The 23,443-nt window shown below is 45.7% G+C and overlaps 1 protein-coding gene and 1 long non-coding RNA gene across 3 annotated transcripts in view; one reads left to right on the forward strand and one right to left on the reverse strand.

Annotated features, from left to right (window-relative positions):
• SLC25A33 (solute carrier family 25 member 33) overlaps positions 1-14,668 on the reverse strand; it is a 16,776-nt gene extending 2,108 nt beyond the window's left edge. The window contains exons 1-5 of the mRNA XM_017825785.1: positions 14,506-14,668; positions 6,984-7,163; positions 3,747-3,824; positions 2,172-2,272; positions 1,035-1,101 (exon numbers count right to left, since the gene is read on the reverse strand). Coding sequence (XP_017681274.1) covers positions 1,035-1,101; positions 2,172-2,272; positions 3,747-3,824; positions 6,984-7,163; positions 14,506-14,555 — 476 coding nt within the window. The 5' untranslated portion in view covers positions 14,556-14,668. The remainder of the gene's footprint in view (positions 1-1,034; positions 1,102-2,171; positions 2,273-3,746; positions 3,825-6,983; positions 7,164-14,505) is intronic.
• A 5,544-nt stretch (positions 14,669-20,212) lies between these two features.
• Positions 20,213-23,225, forward strand: LOC108502650. Of its 2 annotated transcripts, XR_001876548.1 has the most exons (3): positions 20,214-20,304; positions 20,424-20,618; positions 22,194-23,225. It is a non-coding gene; the product is annotated as an uncharacterized LOC108502650 (long non-coding RNA). The 2 variants fall into 2 exon arrangements; XR_001876547.1 differs by having other exon boundaries at positions 20,213-20,618.
• Positions 23,226-23,443: the final 218 nt, after the last annotated feature.

Genomic DNA, 23,443 nt, shown 5'->3' on the forward strand with positions numbered 1-23,443 from the left:
GAGTTCTATCCAGTCTGTCACAGTTCACACCTATGCTTTAAAAGACAATAAGCACTGAAGAGACACTGCTTTGTGCTAAACCACTGATTCCATTTAAAGCCATCTTCAGCAGGCCAAGAGACACAGGTCTGCTGCATGAGGAATGATCCTTCAGGCAGCACTCCGTTCAAAGGTGCCACCCTATGAAGTGCTGGAATTAAGTCTTATAAATTATTTATAAAGTTGTCGTGCCTTATAAGATCCTTCTTATTTGACCTAACATGTCCTTCCTTGCAGGAGGGAATTTCCATTCTAAGCAGTCACGTTATTAGCAGAGTCCCTTATTGCTTCGATATCCATCAGTGACTGTGAATCACTCGGCTAAAAGATACTGCTGTCAAATTCCCTCTCTGTCTTCAGGAGCTGTGGTTAACAGCAACACAATGCTGAAGGAGGCAAAACAGCATTAAACCACTGCAACAGATTCTTAGTGCCTCCAGGGTGTTTGATGAAACTACACTAATGTGGCTTCTTTACAATTTAAACTCATCATCTTTCTGTTTACATGAGCATCAGCACCCTTGGCCTGCTGCAGTAACACACACCTGCATGACCTGGATTCAGTACAAGTGATCTTTCTATAGCCTTTGTTACTGCTGTATCAAAGCATTTCAGTCCTTATTACATTTATCCTCAACATGACCCCTGAATTACAGGGGATTCTCTATGCAGGAATCTGGGAGAAAAATAATGCTGTGCTCAACTAAAGATTTACAGTGAAACCAGAGACTGAACCAAACAGCTCTCAAGGCAACTTCCACATCCTTCTCAACAGGATCTGTGCATCCAACTGACACAGGACACACAGAACCAGAACTTTTAGTCTGACCAGATGGAAATATGGTGGCTCAAAAGGTGGAACTGGGAGTCAGGGAAATCACTGGGCAAGCTCTACTGAAGTACAAAGAGCCATGAGTAAAGACATGGAAGTTCAGTTTTCCAGAGGCTCCCTTAGCCATGCAGTGGCATCCAATCTCTCTCAGTCAGTCACTTACTTCCGTTCCAGTTGCATTCTCGTTTTCACCATCCATATAGGATTCATCAGGGAATTTGTGATAAAGGCTGGAGAGAAGAAAAGAGAACCAAACATGCAGCTGAATCCAGGCTGGTGGATTGTCATGACCTTTATCCCCCTGTGCAGTGATGCAGTTCCAGTCACCAGCTCTGGCTAGAGGTGTCAAAAGCCCCCCAGGTTCACAGCTTACAATCTCATGTTAAACTTCAGGAGGCATCAACCAGTGGATCCTTCCTTTTTGCACCTATTTTAACATGTATGTCACGTTTCTAAAGGCTGCTGCAGACAACATACCTTCCTTTCTGACTGGGTTTTGGAATCCCAGCTCCAAGCAAACCCGTGGGAACACACTCCTGTACTGGACTTGTGTTCCCCAGAGCTGTAGGTGGTGCCCTTGAGCCGCTCATTAACAGAACCCACCCCTAATTAAGGGATTCGTTTGGGAACGGTTATTTTTAGTGACCACTCTGATGACTGATGATTGAACTAGCAGAGCTCTTCTGCAGTATTTTTCCTACAAGAACAAACCATTTTCCCCAGCCTGGTAGGAAAAATACAGCATCCTGAAACAATGTGGCTAAAACAGTATTAGAAGTTTGGTGGTGTCCACTAATAATTTTTTTCATGCCTTCAGAGACATTACCAGAGCAGTGCAGCTGGAAAAACATTCCAAATTAGTAAAGAGCAATCTAGAAATATTTCAAGGTTGAACAGAAAAACAGTTCCTCCACAGACAAAGTCAATTTAGGAGCTTGCAAACTGCTGTTTTCTGGCACGTACCACCTCAGACTAAGTGCACATTTTCAGAACATGCCACACACTGGCCTTTGTACTTGTTTATGTACCACAATCACCCAGAGGTGTCAGCCAGGACTGGTGTTAGCCCAGGTCCTGCACAGACAGACAGCCCAGTCTCCACCTTATGATCCATTCTTTTAATTTCTGAACTATTCAGAGGGCCAGAAGGAGTCTTGTAGCAACAACAGCTTGGAATACAGACTTTAAAGAATTAAGGTGCATCTCAGAGCCACTGTCTCAGACACCAATGCACTGCCTGCTGAGGGCTGGACACAGGTACTGCTGCAGACCATGGGGAAGGTGAATTATAAACACAAACCTGCAGAACCTGCAGAACAGACATGCACAATGTTGCTGTTGGGCACAAACATGCTGTTGAATTGCTCTTTGGCTTTGGAGTAGCATCCAAAGTAGACAGCTCTGTGGGGAAAAAAAAGAAAAGCAGTGTAATACAATGTCAACTGAGACAATTGCTGTTCTGTTCTTCTCCCCACCCCTGAAAACCAAACCTCTCTCCAAAGAGGCCTCCACGTGACCACTTCCATCTACAAGGACACAGGAGGTTTTGTTTGACTTTGGGGTTTTTTTTTCCCTATTTGACTTGACACCTACAGAGTAAAAATATTTTACTATGGGAGGCAAGATGGTCTTGCAGACAAAGCAAGTTAGACCTGATACCTACACCAGCTCTGGCACTATACACTCTTTGTAAACTTGGGACTCTCACTTTCCCACCTGGAGCCCACGATTTCCATAAATTTGTGCAGCACTCTAACTGCATCAGCAGCACTTCATGCTTTAAACACTTAAGCCTGGACTGAAATAAAAGTTTTATGCACCTCAAATCCCTACAAAATGCACAGGAATGGAGGAAGCTCAGCTGATCTGCAACAATCAATGGGCTGAGTAAGAAGCTGCCTGAATTAAGTAAGCTCAGCTCACAGCTAAGGGAACTGCTAGAAAAAGGTGGATAATGGTGGCTACAATTTGAGAATTTCCATGAAGTACCTTATTTCAATCTTATGGATGAATGTGAAGGAACACAAAAGAGAGTATGAGTGAGTTGCATGGACAAGCATGGATTGGATTCAGATCCCTGCTGCTGCAAAGGTTACCTGTACAGAAACAGGACTCCCTGCTTCCAGAGGGGAACATCCCACCTACTAGGCAAGAGGCCAGGCAAGATGTTCACCATCCTTGAAGTTCCCTTTTAACTGGTTCAATTTTAGGCACAAAACATCTGCCAATTTTCCAGTGGCCAATGAGTTTTAACATTTCTTAGACAGAAAGATCTTCAGCCCTGCCAAGACTGGGACAGCCACAAGCACACACAGAAGCCCCTTCGGTGCCTGTAAGACTTCCAAACACAAGCAAATTTGTAGCTGCTTTTGTTATTGCTGTTAAAAGAGGGACACACATTCCCTTCTGGGGTTGTGTGGCAGCAATGAGACTCCTTCCCCCTCAGCTGCAGTGTTTCATTGGAGAAGAATTCAGACAATCAAGGAGCAGACAGGCATCCCTGCCCCCTGGCATCCAGTTCCCACTCACTGCTGGGCACTGTTACGTATTCAAGAGAAGCAGTATATTACAATAATGCAATTATTAGTCCTACAGACTTTTCTGCACTACTTTCTCTTGCTTTCTCAAGCACATAAGTGGCTCTTGCAATGACCTGGAATTTAAGTGCTGTATTTACTCTGCACCTTACAGTGTTACACAAGTGTAAACCAGATTTCTACCAGTGTTTCTTGGTGTGCACACTGAGCAGTACCTCTACAAATCTCACTTTACAGACGGGATAACTTCATGGCCTACTATTCTGAATCACAAATGCACTGTTAACATTTGTGTTGGCATCTCAAATGTTACTTTTAGCAATAGTTTAACTATTTACCTTGATGGTGCAACTCCAACCAAGTTTGGACCCAGCCCTCGGAACAGTGACCTTGGTCCTTCTTTTTCCAGAATCGACCTTAAAATAAAAACAAAGATAGTATTTAGGTTAAAAGTTACATTTCTTATTCTGTCAGGCAGAGAGTCAAAAGAACTATATAAAAGCAATGAGTATTACTGTGAAGCTATAAAGATTTTAAGCTACATGATATCCTTCAAAATTAGTAGAATTATACAGTACTGAATAAAAGCCACTGTACCATAAAATTCAATGCACTACAGGCAAATGGGTGGCATATGGCACCAGGTTATAATTTCCATTCATTGAAAGCTGTCAGGAATTGATTCAAAGTTTCCTGGAGAATCCAGTGATAGCTGAATCTGATGAAGAAAGGATATCTTTGGCATTCTCTGCATCTAAGCAATTCAGGAGTTTGCCTCCTGTACAGTCCTGTACAGAGACATGAAAAAAGAAATGCTTTTCCCTTTCACAACGACCCAGTGATGAACACAAAGGTGAAATGTGGCAGCCATACCACAAGCTATGTGAGTGCACAGAGACAGCAGCTCTCCGAACTGAACTCCCCATGTGAAAACCATGCAAGAAAATCCAGATAATTCCAGGCTCCATGGGTAGTCACTGCACTCACTGGAACTGCCAGTTTTTCATAATTTGCTCTCTAGGTCATTAGCACTGTTGAGAGTGTTCCCCACAGACTTCAAACCCAAGCTCATTAGACAGGAGGAGATACATGAGCTTCTGAAACACTTTTTTTCTGCAGCAGAGTTGAACTTTCTGTATAAACTCCAGGGCTGAGTGTCTCCAAGGAGACAGATCCACCAACTACTTGTTCTTTGTCACTTAACAGTCACGACTGCAGATTCCAGCTGGGCTAACTCATCAGAATCTTAAATGGATTAGACAAAAACAGCCTGTCCTTCTGGAATGAACTTCTATCAGCAGCAGGCTTAACCTGCCTCCCTGGGTACCTGTTTTCTTTCTATTTACAGCAGTTAAGGGGCTTTCATACTTAACACCTTTAACCCTTACAGAGCAATTTTACAGGTAGGGCTCTAAGGGCTGCTTCCACAGCCATGTAATTTTCCCAAACCTGGAAGCCCAAGTCATACTCGGTTTGGCAGTGAATGTATGATCAAGACTGAGAAAGGGTTAGAAGAGTAAAAGCAAGAGACTGAACTTCACTTCTTTCTTCATACATTTTTATTTTCTTAGGTTAATCAACAGCATTATCTGCTCTTCATAGATGCTGCCTGCAGGGGAATGACAGCAGAAGTATTCTGCTCTTACTTCTCAATCCTCTAAAGTAATCAGCTTGAAAACTTGGCAATATACATAGCTAAGCAATTCCTGAAGTGAAATGAAATCGAGATCACAGTCACCATATTTTACAAGCTTAATAAATATATTAAAAGGTTGACCCGATTTTAAACCATTCCCTCTCCCCCTAAAAAAATGAGACAGCCCCAGAAAAAGATGGGCCCAGAGGATGAATTAAGAACCCTTTGCCTTAAAGTTTTCACCTCCTTTAGTTACAGCTGCCTAAAGTCAAATGCTGCAAGGTGAAAAGACAGCAAGGGAAAGGAAATGCAAATCAAAGGCAACTGGCACTACCTCACGCATTCAGTCACGAACTGCTCTAGACTCACCTCTGAGTAGACAAAGAAATGTTTGGCAGGGGAAAGCAGGCTGTTTACAATACAGAAACTCAAGTGCCAGAATGACTCCCAGGCAGAGAGCTCTGCAGAGAATTTGAATTAGCACTCCACTGTTATATAACTGTGCAGCTTCTCCCCAGGCAGGCTGCCAGGCCTGCTGGCCTTACATAAAATCATTCAACTTGCATTGCCACCCGGTGTTTTCTTTGGCATTCCTGCTACCTGATCTCAACAGGACCTCTCTGCATCACCCTGGGGTGCCCAGGGAGCCAAAAGAACTCAATCCTTTTGCAGGAGGTCTGACCCATATGCTGATGGTGCTCTGGTATTAAACACAGTGGTAGGGATTGGGATGTCAGAGTTGCTGGTAGACTTTGTCAGCAGCTGTAAGATAAGTAATTTCACATTTGCTCTTCTTCATGAACACACAGCTGAAAGGGCACAGCGAGAGCAGCAAGTGCTGCAGCCTGAGCCACTCAGAAGGCTTTTAACAGAGACTGTAATACTGGTGTAGGCAGGATTGATGGATAATAATAATCAGCAAAGACAACATCTAATAGCAGAGGAGAGCTCATTGTCAGCTACAGCCGAGAAGGTAAAAGCCTCCAAGTAGATATTACATTTTAGGGAGTGCTTTTGCAAAAAGTGTTCTCCCCCACTGCCACAAGTTTCAGTTTTAGATCATCCATACAAAAGTACAGCAAGCATGTCTTAAAATGTATGGGAACACAGAATTCTGGAGGTCCCCTGGTTCAAAGCAGTGCCAGCTTCAAGGACAGACCAGGGGCAGACCTGCAGTACTAAGGGCAGGAATCACAAACCTGGTTACAGTGCTGGCCCATGGAGGTGAAGGAAAGGCTCTCACTTCTGTATTAGGCTGCAAAGAGAGAGTGCTTCCTGAGAGGGATTAAAAATTCCCTCCATCAAACAGGTAAATGGGCAGCAATAGCAACAAGTATCTCTACAAGTTACTCAAAGAAAATCGGGAACAGCTCCAGGAAAAAGAAAAAAGACAGCATGTATGACTTATGCAGTCCTTCAATCCTTTACCAGGAACTGCCCTCAGTTAGTAAGGATTACGTGTGCAATGCTCAAAGGACACAGCAAACACGATTATTCCAAAGGAGTGACAAAGATGACACTTTTCAGTGTTGAAAAAGAGAAAAAAGTCCTTTCTGACAGTTCCCACAAGCTAAGGTACATTAAGATCTTACAGTCTGTCCTGTGCATTGACCCCTAGGAAATCATAACTACCAAAAAGCCTAAATGTGAGGAGACAATTTAAAAATAATCCTCCAGGCTCTTATTCAACTTGGAAAGTTTCTAAGCACTGGAAACAAATTCCCGTGGAAGTTCAAAGGAGCACTCAGGAGTCCTGAATACATCTGTGTTTTTAAAAGAACCGTTTCTCTTTCTGTGGCTGAAGGCAGAAGCCCAACTGACATGAATCTTTCCAGTGCAAGTCCGGAGCAAAATTTGCATTCTGTGTTTGCACAGAGGAAGGGAAAACTCGGATCACTGGAGTCAAGGAACACTGAATGAGAGGAGCAGCAGCACTCACTTGAGGACACTGAAGAGCCCAGGTGACACAGATGTTGGCCTGACCATCCCTTCACCACTGATGGTCCCCAGCTGCACCTGTGGGTAGTAGACAGTCCGGAAGGCCAGCTTGGAAGATTGAAGCCTTGTCTTTATTACCTCTAAGGGACACGTAAAGATGGCACCAACTGTTCCCCCGCATCTGCAAAATACAATTTAAACAGAAGACAGAGGTTGAAAACCAAATCACAGCACAGTGTGTAAATAAAACCTGCAGACTTGTCTCCAGTTGGTTCTACGTGTTGGACAAATCATTAAGAAACAGGGCAATTTTGGCAGGAGGCAAAGGAAAACTGTTCCCATGCCCTGGGGGAAGGGAGAAAGTTGGAGAAACTGGTAGAATGATGTGTGCAGTGATGAGATTGGTAAATACAAAGGTGATTCCCAGCACTAACACAAAATCCCTGACTGACCATGGGACTGGTCCCACGTTCTACCACGACGTGGAATTCTGCCTGTAAAAGCTTCAGAGGCATCCGTGTTTCAGAGGCTGTTGTCCTAAAACAGATGTACCCTTGGATGGATTTTCTTATGGGAAGCAGGAAGTTGGCAGATGAGAACAAGCCACTGGGGATTAGGACACTACAGACTGAAAACACAACAATATAATTCTTCACCACTTCAGTACTTATGATTACAGAGGAGTAAATATAAAAACTATACTAAGTTAGGCACTCTTAAATAAAAGAATGGATGTCAACTTTTGTATAGAGGGAAGGAAGCTGCAAGGATGAGAAAGAGGGTGAGAAAACAGAATAACAGGGCAGAAAGGCTACTAAGGAACAACTCACCCCACTCTGATAACAGAAGAACAGAAATAAAATATTATACACACACAATCCTATAATAGGCATATATTCATCTTAATACTGTCACACTGAGCCTCATAAAAAGGACACTTGGCCAAGAATATAAAGTGCATGAGTCCTAATTTTCATTTTAATCAGTGATCTGGAGAGTGACTGGTCAAACCCATTTCTCTCTCTGCTGCTGTTCCTCTGTCGTAATTGAATGTCCCCTCTGGCAAACTTCACAATTAAACCTAATGCTGGGCTTGGCTAAAAGGTAATAAAATCTACATTTTATTACTCAAACACACCGGGATTTAACTAAATATTAGACTTAACTAAATACTTCAGGGGGTTTTTTTAAGGGCATTTACTACAACTGAACTGATCAGGAAATATTTCCTTGTTTACACAAGTGTCAAAGCAGGTGACAATTTTCCTTACAAAACACCATGAGTCAACAACTTAACTCTCTTTGAAATTGTAATTTAAATAGTTTTCCATGAAAGGGAGATGAATTTAAAAAAATGATGAATTTAAAAAAATAATCCCACCTTTTTTCTTGTGTATAAAAAGCCCCACTGCTTGCTAAAGAACATTACCTGCACTAATTTGGGAACAGAGATCCATAGAAGGACATTAATGAATGTACTAGTGCATATTTCCTAAAGCCCTTTCTAGACATGAACTACTTTACTAGGAGAATCTTTTTTTATACACAAGGAAAAGGGCAATAAAAGAATGGCAAAAGATCCCAGCTGTAGATACTGTCTTGGAATTGAAGGCTATAAAGGCTTTATCCAGTGCAGCTTATTTTTGCTTGTTGAAACAGTATGTCTTGCATCAACAGAAACCACTCTTTGCCAAACCCCTGAAGTTTTTAACAGCCTGACCACCCTGGCTGCACAACCACAGAAATGAAGGTCTTTATAAGGTTCAAAAGGACACCCCAGACCTCATGGCCAGGGAACACAACTTCCTCACCACAGCTTTCATGTTCTGCAAGATTCTGTCTGAGAATGACCCCAGACTGTGCTTTTCAGATGTTAAATGCAGAAGAAACAGAAGAAACTGTTTTCACAGAGACTGACAATATGATTTAACAGGACTGTTCCACGAGTTTCTTCTCTAAGTCCTTGCTCCTTCCTCTTCCCTGCTGAAAGGGATAAAAACCTAAACCTGGGACAAGCCACACATCCACAGTGACAGACACCATAAGAATGGACTTCACCTTCTCCCTTTGGAGCACTTATGCTTTGAGTGCTGCCTGAAGTCAGGAGTCATCCATGGAACTGGGTCCAGAGCAGCTGAAACTGTGTCATTTGGCTCAGAAATGACTGCGCTCACAGACCTTATCAGGGCTGATTATTTTGTGTACTGACCCAGGGCTCGGAGCAGAGGTCTCTGTGTCAACAAGAGCCTCCAGTTCAACGTTGTTGTTTTGTCAGATGAATCTCATGTTGCTCACACTTCTCTGAAATTAGACCTCAGGGGGGAAAGGTCAGTCAGGAATGGCTTCTCCAGCAAAACCTTTCCTGTTCCACACATAACTCTGAGCAGAAAGTGTTTTGAGGATCCCCCTTCCAGGTCCTCACTGATTCCTTCCCTAAGATGTACATCCAACACAGATACAAGTACATACAATTAACACCTGACTAATCAGCCTACTCAGAGCAATTGTAAGTCTGTGGGAACTTGATGAAGAGAATTTGATTGCCTTAATTCCCAATTCATTCCTCTACCAATGCTACACTACTGGGTACCCTGTCTTCAGTCCTCATTTATTTCACATTTATCACCATTACAACAATACTTTGTCAGTAACAATTCATAAATTCAGAGCACTGAAACTCTATTTGCTATTTTCTGAACCACCAGCTGCTCAGTCTAGTGACATCTTGCCATACAGTTTTTTAGCCTCTCTGGCATATTCCCTCCTGCATCAGCTGTCTTCTTGCTTTCCTACTCCACTCCTTGCCTTTCATCCTTTTAGACTGATAATCCAGTTAATTTATGCAGCCTTTAATATTTAAGTACTTCTGGCAATGCACATGTAATCCTCTGATATTCAGCACAACGAGTGAATATTTGCAGCACCAGTTTTAACAGCTCAGAGTTTATGTTGTCAGTGTGACATTTAAGAAAAAAAACATTATCTAACAGAGCAATTCTCAAAGTGTCACCAGGGTGCACACACTATGTCTCAAATATAAATATACTGCAGATAGTTCAAGTAAGGACTTTAATGTATTGGGCAGTTTTTTCAGATGAGATTATTTTCCTCTGCATGGGAATTCTACACATCCCTCCCTGGTGTTGCTCCAGTCCCTGGGAACATGCCTGAAAAACAACACACTGTGCACAAGAGAAACACTCTGTATTCCTGGGGTGTTCCAAATGCCTGACTCTGGGAAGAAAGGAGAAACAACCTCAGCTACATAAACAGCCACAGACCCCAAAAGGTTCAGGGCTATGCAGGAAGATAAACTTGATTTGGGAAAATCTTATGCTGCAATCAAGGCAAAGTCTCAAGTCTTCATACTGCTGTGAGTCAGGGATTTTTTTAATCCATCAGTGCAGAACAATAGTTCCAGAGATGTTAAGCAGTGTTTACTGCAACAGCCTTTTGCAAAAATCCCACAACAGTGCCTGAATCTGTCCTTAGTGAAAAGACAGAAACTTCCCTAGAAACATAACACAATGGCAGAGTATTTTCAACAGGTCAAACACGGTGATACCTGGAGAAACAAAATGTATTCTACATTGACAGCTGCAGAAAAATAATTTACTTCCATGAAAGAGAACACTTTAAAAAACACAGAGAAGATTCACAACTCAAAATCCAACTCCCATTTCTCCCTTGCTGCCAGCCTTCTGTCTGTACAAAGTCCACCCCCAATGTACCCATGACTTGCACTTGAAATAAACCCTCAGCACCCACCAGAACAATTGACAGAGATGCCAGGAATCTTAATTAAGAGTAAGACTTACTTCATCAGTCCTAGATTTAATTACTGAGCAATATTCTCAGTACAAATAACAAGACAATGCTGAACGTTAAAGGGAGCCCTGCAAAACAAAGATCTTTCAGTAGAGTACCCCTGACTTCACCAAGATCACAAGCAAATGGTGATGGAGCTGCCTGGTTAGAGAAATCACAGATTATAACCAGCCTGACACATTTTGCAGTGGGAGTATATGAAGTTCTTTTGGTTTTCCAAACCGTGCCACATGGTCTAACCTGACGTGCACAGCAGAAACAGTGAGGCAGGTTCTACCTTGGAGATTTCATCACTGCACTGTCAATACTGTAAAGAAAACAATCTGCTGCATTCTCAGATGCCACAGGAAACTGAGTATCACAGCAGCACAGATTGTTCCTAATGAATTTTAAGATATTGGTCATTCAATGAGTTTCCAGCTTTGACTGAGACAATCCACCTGTGCCCAGGGAGACAGATACCACTGTGCCCTCGATTCAAAGCAGCTGGGTGTCACCCACCTTCCCACATTAATGCTTCCAACTCTTATACAGGTGGCTTAAGCAAGCTTTGGTATCTAAGGCTGCTTTTCAGAGCCACAGGAGCAAGGGAGTTGTGGAATTAGGCTTCAATTCCAAGATGGAAAACAGCCAAGTCACAAACATGGCTCCATTCAAACACTCCCCCCAGTCTGCACCAAACTACTCCAGAACACACACCACACAGTGCCTGTATGAACTCGGGATTAAAAGTTTCTGCCCAGGTTTTGCTCTTTGCCAGTTCTAGGAAGGGCACTGCAGCCTCCCAGTACCACTTCTTAGGAAATCCCTGTAGTAAACAGCATTCCTCCAGCTGGAAAGACAACATGGAGTAACCTCTGCTGCAGCAGCTTTTCCTAAACAAAAACAAGCAACAACTGCCCTGACCTGAGCAGGGAAACAGGAACCCAGGCTTGTAAACAGCCTTATATCTGTTGTGCAACTTGGGCATCATTGTCCCTGCTGCCTCCAAAACCTTCCCAGCCCTCAGAGCCACGTTCCCATCAGAACTCCAAGACCCTTTGGTTTGCTGTTACCACTGGCAGCCTTAAAAGGAGCTAACAGAAACTAAGGGGCCAATGAGTCCGTGTGCCTTGAATAACCTGGTTAATAGGAAACCATCTCTTTCAACAACTGCAGAGCACTTTGCAACATTCAAGTGCATTTCATCACTCCCAGGCTCTGAAGTACTAAACACTTCTGCTCTGGCCACTGAGATTATCTGAGGCTGGCCTGGTTTGTGCACACATAAAGATAATGCATTACATTTTAATCTCACACCACCCCCCATCCTCACCTTCCCAGAAAGCCATGGTAGTAGCAATAATGTCTCTATTCAAATTATTTCAAGTGAAAGGGCTGCTTTATCCGCAGAAAACACTTTACAAGTGAACAAAGGTTGGCATCTTACACGACTTATAAAGTATTCTGAACTTCCAGCATTTTCTTTGGCTGGATGGGAAATTTTATCCAAGGTCCTGGTTCTGCAAGCAGCTTTATGTCACAGTACAACCCATTTGCTGTAACAGGGTTCTGTGAAATGAATTGCAAAGGTAAAGGTATATGAAGGACTGAGGAAAAGATCTCAACAGACACTATTACTCAAGCACTAACACACTAATTCTTTCTAAAATTCCTTTGGGATGTAAAAAATGCAGCAAAGTATTATCACAGCTGAGCTCCTTTAATCAGACTTTATTGAGCAAACATTCTCTACCACCACTACTATTAAAAAGCAAAATGCTCAAGGCAGACATGGCAGAGAGCCTTTTACCTAATTTGATTAGGGTTTCCAGCTTGCCTGTCTGTGGGCTGGCCCAGCACCCCTCCAAACACATCACCCATTTCCCACAACATTTCTTACATGTCCCTACATGGGCATTTTAATCGCTCAGGCACCAGTTTCATGTTCCATTTCTTGTTCTATCCAGTGAGCCCCAAAAAGTGCATTTCTCACTTAAAAAGCAGATAATAGCATTAATAAATGGGCACACACAGAGAGAATATGGGAATTCAGGGCCTGAAACTGGACTGCATGGCAGGTTGGGTGTGTGTGGGGCCAGACACTTCAGCCTTGGCTGCTGCTGTAGAATCCTAAATCTGCTGTCTCATTTTCCCATCACAGAAGTGATGGCACACCTTCCCTTGTCCCTTTAAATAACAAGAAATGCAGAACCAGCAATAGGTCCAGCACAGAACCTTTAAAGGCCCATTTACCCTAAAAGGGGTAAATGTCCCCTGTACTGCATCTTCATCACTGCTTCAGAACCAGATCAATCCTATCCCACCAGAGTGGTCAGGGGGGATATTCCCTGCTGGGTTCTCCCTGTAACCTCTCTCAAAACCAGACTGGACCTCGTGCCTTCCTGGGCCTGCTGCAGAAGGTGTTTACTGGGATCCCTGGAGAAGAGTACAACAAATCACTGAGGAAGATGCTGATCACCAAGTACTAGATTAAAACCCTAATGAGTATAAAATTCCTATTTATTTATAGTCTGATGAGTTACATGAGGACACCAGGAGCTCTGGATAGGCATTGTTAGTACCCAAAGAAGTTCCATGTGTACATCCAGGTCCAGCTTCTGTCCCAGGTTCCAGGTACTGCTCTGATGCAAGTGGGGGAAGAGAGGACTCAGCACAAAGTATTCAAGCCAGCAGAAGTGTCTCTGAAAAACTGAGCTCTGTTGGGTTTAATATTATATTAAATGAACCTATTGCTCCAAGGACATGTCAGAGGAGACTGAAATCTCCTGTTTAGCAACAGAAAAAAAATCAGTCTCCTATTAAACAGATTTAAACTGACAACAGATTTCATGTTGGCTTCCTAACTACCGTCAGCTGACAAGCACTACGGAATATTCTGTTACTTAGATAATTTAAGCTCCTAAAAACTTAAAATAAAATCTTTCTGACAAGGGCAAAAGTGCACTTAATCTGCACAACAGATGATTAAAAATTAGTTTACACCATAAAATCTTCTTACTGGATTACTGTTAGAACAACTGTCCTAAGTCAACCAACAGGGCTTTTTGGAAGGGATTTTGGCTGGTGGTTTGTGAGCTAGGGCTGTTACTTTAACACAGCAAAACCAGTACGTTTACAGGTCCTCGAAGCAAGAAGTGGCCTGGAATGCCAGGTCATTCGCACACAAGTACCAGGCCCTTCTCGAACTCCCCTTCCCCCCACTGCTCTCCCCTTTCGGGAGCACTTGCTTTTCAGTGTCATCACACGGATCAGGGAGTTACGGGCTCCGTGGAACTCCACGTTGACCGCCACCTCCACACCTTCCTTCCCCAGCCCCTCGACAGACACGCAGCCACCCGTGCGGGCAGCGCTTTCTGGGCGACACCGCTCGGCCCCTGCCCGGCCCCGCAGGCGCCGCACGGGAGGGCGGATTTACGGGCATCCATTTCCCCGCGCCCTGCCGGCTCTGGGCCTCACGCACAGCGACTGTCACAGCGACCAGCGCTGCCGGCCTGACCTCGGGCGGCCCCGCGAGCCCTCCCTGCCCTTCCTGCCCGGGGCGCCAAGGATGGATCTGCTATTTCTGGGCGGCCCGGCTCCTTCCAGGCGGCAGCGGGCACAGAGGGGGAAATGGCGGGCAGAGCGTCCCCATCCGCCCCTCACGCGGGAGCCGCGGGGGCCGGCGCGTCCCTCCCGGCGGGGCCCGCACTCACCCGCCGGCGAAGAGGTGCAGCAGCGTGTTCTCCTGCGGGCCGCCCGCCATGGCCGCGGCGGGGCTGGCGGTGATGAAGGGAGGCGATGAAGGGAGGCGATGAAGGGAGGTGGCGCGGGCGGTGCCGCCGGGCCGCGCTCGGGCCCCGCCGGGAGCTGCGGGCGGCGAACGGGCCGCGCGCGCGCACGTGACTCCCGGCGGGCGGGGCGGGGCCGGCCGCGCGGTGACGTCACCGGAGGAAGCACCGCCCCGCGCGGTGACGTCACCGCACACGCTCCCGCCTCGCCGTGACGTCACCGCGGGCGGAGGGACACGGGGGGCGCGGGGTGGCCGAGAAGTGTTTGTATTTAAGGGACACGTGACATGGGGTTTTTTAAAACTTACACCCCCCTAAATTCGGTGGAAGACTTTTGGCCCAGTGCAATGATTTACACTGCTGTAGGACAGGTGCCATCGATTTCTATGCTGTGGGTTAACTACACAGTCAGGACCTTTACAAATGTCTGGCTATAACACTAAAATCTTGAGGAAAACATTGAAATCTACAAAAATACTCTAGGTCTGCATATTTTCCATGTACATGAGTTTCCTGTTGTCCTTGACAGCCTCATAGCTTAAAGTGACATCCATGCATGAACTTCACTCCTGCCTTATGGCACAAACCAAACATCCCAGTCCTAAACCTGCCAGGGGCTGGAGTTTAACCTTTCAGTGTGCACGTTCCCAACATTTAGACTTCAGCCTACACAGAGGAATGAGGAGGTTTATGGGTTAAAAACAAGAGATGAAGCAATGCCTGGGTCCACAGTGGGGTAGGTGCTGTTTGGGTGTGCCTCTCTGGGGTCCTCAGTCCCAAAGATCCTTTTAGAACTTTGTTTCTTTTTGAGGTGATGGTGATGAACCCTAAGGTGCTATAAAGAATGGCTGCCTGTGAGTGACCTATGTGCTCTACAGGTAATGATTTACTAAAGCAGTCAGTCTGGTGGACAAGGGTGATGGGATCCCCTGTAAATGGAGTTTGCTAAAACTAAGGAATGAATAGAGCATTACGTGCAAATAGGATCTGAGGCAAAGTTACAGCTCTGGCCACCTGGTTCCCAAACCTCCTGGGAAGCTGAGGACCCCAAATGATCATTGAGATTCTATAAAGTTACTTTTTTAACGACATTGAATAGATACCCAAGATCCAGGCAGAAATATGGATTTGCTGTTGTTAGTATATCAAGGATGCTGGGCTTGTAAAATGGTAAATGAACAGTTTTCTCTACAGTGTAATCCCATTAGATCATACAAATGAATGTAAGAATAATAAAATCTGGAGAGGAGATGACTCAGAAGGGAGCTGGTAACCACTGTGGGTTATCAGAACACAGATGACTCTACTAACACATCTCCTTTGTTTGCTCAAGATATTGATTCAGCCACCTTGTTTATAGTGTCTCTCACCAGCCCAAAAGCCCTCTGACCTTATCACAACGACAAAAACTTCCACGTAGGCGTAAACATTGGGCAACACATCTGTGACGGGTGATAACATCGACACAACCGGGCTGTAAGGGCCTCTTTGCTGAGGCTGCCAGCTCAGCACGACAGTGGCACACATGCACACTGCAAATATGTAAGGGTTCACAGGGAAAACTGGGCCAAATAGGCTCATTTGCACACACAAACTACAAAGGCACGAAGGCAGGTGGTCGAGGAGAGAAGCAGCTGTGCTTTCTTGGCACGAAGGTCAAGGGAAAAATCAGTTTAAACAACTGGAGCATATAAGGACCTTCAGAACGTGCACATGGGCTGGATGTCCTTTCCATCAGTTTGTTTTATTCTGTTGCTGTTCCTTCGCTCTTTCCCTGCCCTTAAACTGTGCACAGTGAACAATGTCCTGCTCCTGCCCATCGGTACCAGGGCAGTGGGATTTTATGCCAGGCAAAGGGCTGAGTGGGAGCAAGAGCAGCTGCCAGGCCAAGGAGGGAGCCAGGGCCATGTCTTGGGTGCCAGCCCAAGCAGGGGGTGTGTGGGAGGCGTAGCTCAAGACAGCCACTCATCAAACAGCTTCCCAGAAAACCCTCTGGATTTCTGGGAAGGGTTTCCAGGAGGGCTGTCTGTGATCTGAGACCTGGGGAAGGATGTGTCCAGAGCTGTGTTCTCTTGAACACAGCCCCTGGAGTCAGTTCACTGGCTGGAATGGCAGGTCATGTTACAGTAAAAGCTGTATGACCTGATTTCCACATTCTCTATTTCCAGGATGAGGCAGGACAGATGAAGTTTATACTGTTTATAACTTCAGTGCAATGTACACTCTACAGCCTGTGGCCCATACAGAAGCAGAGATGGGCAGCAGTAGAAAATAGCCATAAGGGCAGACTGCAACCCAGCACGTCCCTGCCTGCCTTGTGTGAGATTTACCAGATCTAGGGTGACATCTTTAAATACTCAACTCCTACAGAAGCATCATCACTCCCTTTATGCCCCTTTGTGCTGCCAGAGATGCAGCAGCCACTGAAGTCTGGTACTTGAGCTCTCCCAATTCACATGGAAGCAGTTTAGGAGGTGTCTGACTGTGGGCAGCAGAACTGACAGAGCTGACTCCTCAGTCATCACATCTACAGCCCAGCATGGCAATTTAAATGTCCCTAGATTTCAGTTAAATTTAATACAGTGCAGCACCTAAGGTAGGTTCCTCAGGCAAGAATCATAGAATCATAGAATCTGTCCAAGACTGTCCAAACTACCAATGAACACTTTTTGTCTACCTATGAACACTTTTCTGCTAAGTTATGTATGTGCTGTAGGGTGTGAAACCACATATCCCAATTCATCCCCACTGAGGGTGCATAACAACGAGTTCCAAGCTATTGGGAGTTTATACAATGATAGTGAAGTAAAGCTACAGGCTTTTTGTGTAGAGCACTTCCCCTAAAGAATGCTAATTAACGAGGAGGACTCTACAATAACATAACACCGTATTTTTTTAGCCAATGATTTGGTTAAAACTGTTCCTTTCCACCTGGTTTCTCACCTGTACCTGTGAGTGGGTGTGTTCGCCGCGCCCTCTGGTGGGAGCACCTGAGCAGCACAGGAAGGTGTGTTTCCATCTAAAACTTGCATCTGATAAGGTGACAAAAGTGCTCTTCCACCACCGAACGCGAGCTTAGCAGGACTTACCTAGGTGATCAACAGTGGATGGTTCCCTAATTTACGAGGCGAGCAGTTATCCCAGTGGAATTTACTGTTTGCCTTACCTACCATGGCCGGCAGCACAGGGGGAGCAGTAGAAGACACTAATCTAATTGTCTTGCCGAGCTCATTAAGGAGTCTGTGACACGGATTCCAGCTGGGTGCCTGGGCTGGGCAGCCTGAATGTCCCCCGAGCTGCACGAGAAGCCTGTTTGCCCGGGGAACACCGTCACACCAACAGAACAGCAACACGCCACTGGCTCCAGACATTTGTGCCACCTGCTCCTGCATCTGCTGGAAACTCATTCCTGGAGCATGGGCACATCCTGGTTTGTACCTGGGTGGGCCAGAGGACGATAGACACACTCACTGGAGCGATGCATAAGCTAAATTTGCACATTATTCCTTAGCCTGTGGGGTTGTCTGCCTTCCAGGCTGGAGGCAGCCCTGCCTGCCTCTACCTCTCATTCCCCAGCAGAGAGCACTGCAAGAGCAGTGTTAGGAGCAGAGTCACCTTGGAGCAGTGAGGGATTAGGCGTGTAAGGTTTGATCTTTACCAGCTCCTGTGCAGTCTCTGACTGCGCCTCCAGTTTTGCCTATATATGCCTATCACCCACTCTGGACACTGAAGGTATTCTGTCTTGTGGCTCCTGCTCCTCTTCACCAAACACATCTCCGAGGGGAGATCAGTTCTAAAAAGCTCAGGCATTGATGACTTTTTCTGGGACACAGTGCCATTGGCACTGTTTGGGCACCTCACTTGCTTGATCCAGACAGCAAAATTCCTACCTGCTTCCTGCCATCATCACCTGATTTTCATTTTCCCCCACCAGGTGGAATGAGGAGGTGTGTTTGCTCGTACCTGTTCACCTCAACAACTGTACAGACGGGCTGCTCTGGAGTGCTTCTCCTTCCCCATCATAACTTTCTGGTAGTGATCTCAAATTGGGAAAACACTGATTATTCAATCCCCACACTGCTTCACATGCCCAGTGGGATATTGTTGGGGAATCTTGCTTCAGCCATCCATTGAATTTGAGCTCCGGGGGTACCACACACCATGATGTGTCTGCTCCTCTGCCACAGGGTGCCCTTCAGTTCTGTGAACTGAAGGAGGGAGCTCTGCAGAGTGCAGGTATTCGGTCCAGGGGATGTGGGCACAGGCAGGGGAACCAGAGGAACACAGGTTTTGTGGTCATGCTGTGGGCCTATCAAAGCACCGGGAGAGTGGGCCAGATCTGGGAAAACACTGTGTTCCAGACACTGCTGTTACAGCATGTTGAGTGTTTCTAGGGAATTTCATGAGGATAAATGTGCACAGAAGCATTGTGGCCTCCACAGATCAGACACCACAGGAGCCACATCAGGGGAAGTTCCTAAATTACTCTCTTGCCAGTACAGAATGAACCCAACCAGGAAAGGGTTGAGCTGACTATTCCTGGGACTTGTTTTGTCTGGTGGCTTCCTACAAAGTGGAGCAAGGACTCACCAGCTTGTTCCACATCATTAGCAGCTGGCAGCTTGCCAACCATTACCAGCCTAGTCTGGATCTCACCCAGCATCTTGGAGATGAAAGACATTGCAGCACCACTGCACTCACTGTTTTAGGTCCCAGTCCAGCTCCCACTGCAGTAAGTTACTGTTTTTCCTCTGGGTGCAGCTGGAGCTGGGTCTGACATCCCTGTAGCAGATGTATCTCAAGTCCTCAGATTGGTGAAATATTGGTAAAACAGTCCAACACAGCAGATAGGTGCCTGCAACCCCCCTATTTTAAAAACAGCAACACAGTCAAGCAGGAGCATGAGGAATTATGTTTCTTTCCTGAAAACACTGAAGGCTTGAACTTAGAGCAGCCAAAGCACCTGGTGAAAGGAATCTAGAAGCCTGCTTAAGTGCATGTCAGTGGGAGGCTGATACTCTTTCCAAAGTGCATCCCTGCCAGGAACACCATCAAAGAAATCTCTCTGGTGGTGATGAGCATCCCAATAGCACTCATCTGCCCTAAGAATGGCTGAGGTCATTGCTCAGATTTTAGGAGCATCCTTGGGAGAAGTGTGTGTCCAAAAGAGTATGTATCCAAAGTCACAGTGAAGACTACGTAGCACCCAAGAACATAATGAAGAGACACATCACGTGGCTATTCTGTCAGCAAGATTTTGTTGAGAGCATTTCAAGTGATTTGATGGGCATCCTAAAGGCTGTAAAATGCACCTGCATATTTGAATTCCTTCTGTCTGTCTCATTTTGCAGTGAGGGATTATTGACTCCTCCTGTTTTCCATGTGGAAAGCTGAAGCACAAAGACAGTGGGCACAAAATGATCAAGCAGGGATGAGGCCAGGGCAGGGACTGCCTTGCCCAAAGGTCAGCAGTTGTCTGTCACAACATGTACTCCCTCAGTCAGCTGTGCTTGGATGTTCTGGATGGAGTCTTGGGTTCTTACATGACTTGGCCTCTGATTCTGAACACGTTGTCATGGCTAAAACAGGTTTAGTTCCACCTCCAGGGCCAAGACACCAAGGAGCAGCTGCTTGGTCATTCTGCTACTGCAGGCTGAGCCACCAGGGGAGCAGCAGCCTGGCAGCACAGGAACAACACAGGCATTCAAGGGGATGGGAAAGTGGGTAAAATTGTAACCAGCAAAAGACATTTTTTCCACACTAACACGGAACTGAATTCAGGAGCCTGAGGTAAGAGGATGCCACTAAGGCCAAGAATTCAGTCTTTTGTTTTTTCTCTCTAGAAGAACAGGAGGTGTGATCAGTGGGAATGGGTGACTGAGAGCCCTGAGAGCCCTTGGTTACTGGGAGGCTGTTCAGAGCTGGCCTGTGGACAACCTGGATCCCTGCTGACTCAGAGAGCCACCACCACTGACCGTGGGAAGGCCAGCTCTGGTTCTGCTGGAAACATCAGAAAATACTGGTGGCTTCACACTGTGGTAAGGATGACCTGTAGCACAGTGCTATATATCTCAATAGCTTTCCCTCTGAAGGATACATGAAGCTCCCAGAGGTCTGTGGGGAATACCAGGAGCCCATGAGAGCCTTTTTCCAAGAACCAGCATTATTGAACTCTAGTGGGTGAGCAGAGCTATTCCAGCCTTGGCAGTTCAGTAAAAATGTAGCCTAAATAGCCAAATATAGGGTATATAGACAAATACAGTCAGAAATAATCATGATTTCTGGAGAATGAAAAGGGGATCAATGGAAAAAAGTAGCAGCATCCCTCTCTGTGAACCCCCTTCCCTCCATCCTCATAGCCTTCTCTGCAGGCAAGGCTGGGATTAATAGGAAACATATGGGAAGAGAGTCTGTGATCCAGGGCTCCAGGATGAGCAGCTGAAGCACGGAGGAGCTACCTGGACCCCATTCAGGAGTGAGCTCAGGGATCAAACATCTTGTGAATGGGGAGTGGGCTGGGTGGGGAACTTAAAAGGTGCAGGGTCCAGTTTGGTGGTTCCCACCCTCCCAGGGCAACACGCCAGTCTGAGAATGTTCCAGCTCCAGCACAGCAAAGCATGAGAGTCACTAACCATACCCTGCACCTCCCCACAACACCTCTTTCCCTTCCTCCCAAATCAAACTGTCAGAGCTGGACAAGCCATGAGGGACATTGGTCCTTGCTGAGGTCTGAAGACAATGTATAATGCAAGTGAACAGTGTGTTGTTACAGCAGAATTAGAGCTGCTTCCAATTTAAACCCCAAAATCATGGTGACAACCTGCACCACCTACATGCTCTTGTCATCCCTCAGCTGGAATTACAGCAGAAACATGGTGAGGGAAATTTTCAGTGTGACAGTGCTCTGAATATCTTTGTTTCCTGTGTTTCTGCTTCTCTGCAGTTTAACTAACAAAATACCTGCAAGAATGCAATGAAATATCCTTCATCTCAACAATACCTCTCACCTCCCTGGATTTGCACGTCATCACTCGATTTAATCTTTCCCTTAAAAATAAGGAGTGGGTTTTTTTAAAGAGGAATTAAATAATCTAAGTGAAGGTGGAATGCACAGGAGAAAAGCTCAGTTACAAATGCTCTGCTCTTTTATTAGCTAACATCAGCATAAAGTGCTCAGTAAAATGGCTGCCCATCCCATCAGTTTTATTACCTTCCACATGTGCTTTTTTATTATCATTAGCTGAGCTTTAAACAATCCTTTCCAACCTTTCCTGTGTCTTGATCTTTGCTGTCCTCACTCCAGAATTAAGTAACAAGGTTGTAACCAAGCATTTTCTATGTCTTACTGTACAAGGTTCTTTGGGTTATTCCAGGACTACTTTCTTTACCTCATCCCTGACATGCTGATTGTGCCATGAAGTCTGTGCACAGACCCCCCGAAATTACCACTCTAACTACAACATGAAAGCTCTGGGTGACCTTCAGATTTATCTCAGTTAATCTTCTGTCCAGCATGGCTTTAAAAAGATTTGGTCTAACAGCCCAAGACTTGGATTAAGTTTTATGGGAACAAAAGCAGTAATTGCTACAATTTGAACATATTTTTTTCTTAGGTTTGTTTTTTATTTAGTGGATGGGAATTTCCATTTAAAAATGCTCTGCAACGTTACAATCTGGATAGAGGAACAGTGAGCCAACATGGCTCTTTGCAATACAGCAATAAACCCTCAAGGACTCTGTGTCCTATTGTTGCAGTTTTATGGGCCCTGCCTCTTTTTCTATAAATTTGAAGCTGTTGGTCACCAGATCCTTCTAGAAAATTCCTCACCCGCTTTCCCCAAGAACTCCAGAATAACCTGCAATGCCCTGAAACATCTCAGGATTTCTTTTGGGACCAAGTCTGGACAGGAGGATCTTTCAAAGCTCGGCCCTTTCCCTTTCTCCCGATGCTGAAGGGCTGCCTCCGTGTCACCGATGCAAGAGCTTCCTCACTGACATCCAGCCCACCCAGAGACACCCACCCGGGCTGTTTGGAGCTGTGGCCCCCGTGTGAGCTGTTCACTCCCTGGCAGCCAGGACTCGGTGAGAAGGGACTCTACACTGCCCATCAGGGGTTGCACTGGTGTGTGTTGTGCATTCAAGACTTTGGAGCTCTTGCTCTGCTGGAGCCACCAGCCTGGAATGTGCTTCCTCCTGAAATGTGTCCTAGTGACAGTCTAAAGGAACTTTGTCATTTTGGCTTGACTCTGTGTTCCAGTTACCTGGGGGTTTGTGCTGGTGGCTGAGAAGTTCTGCCCAAGCCAGTGCCTTTCCCTGCACTGGGCAGAGGGTGCTGGTGGAGGGGCAGAGATTCCTCCCAAGTGGGAGGAATTAGAGTCATGCAAATGGCAGACAGATGCTGAATTCCTCCATGCTGGGATTCCTCAGGAGAAGAGAGTGCTGTGCTGTAGGCACAGGGACAAGGTGTGAGTAGGAAGCGTGTAGGGAATGGGGGAGCCTTTCCCACCAAGAATATGTGCTTTGTACCCTCCACTTCTCTGCTTTTCAGCCAGCCAGCAAAATTAAAAACATGTGAGGGGTGGAGCAGGAGGGCAGGGATTTATGGGTTGTTTTATAGGAGATGATATAAAACACTTTTATGTCAAGTCCTCTGTTGTGTTAATTTCCTTTCTCCTTCTCTTGCTCTTTTCTTCACCACATGCAGGAGAGGCAGAGCAGGACAGATCCAGGCTCTCTGCAGTCCCAGCACAAATCTATCTACTGGCCTGTGGTCAGTGGCCAGCCCACCCCTTCTCTTCCTGTGCCATTTATTGTGGCTCATGGGAAATGAAACCTGGAGCCAGGTGATGTCTTTGTGCTGTGG

This window comes from Lepidothrix coronata, unplaced genomic scaffold (assembly GCF_001604755.1).
Source record: "Lepidothrix coronata isolate B3197 unplaced genomic scaffold, Lepidothrix_coronata-1.0 Scaffold122, whole genome shotgun sequence".
NCBI lineage: Eukaryota > Metazoa > Chordata > Aves > Passeriformes > Pipridae > Lepidothrix > Lepidothrix coronata.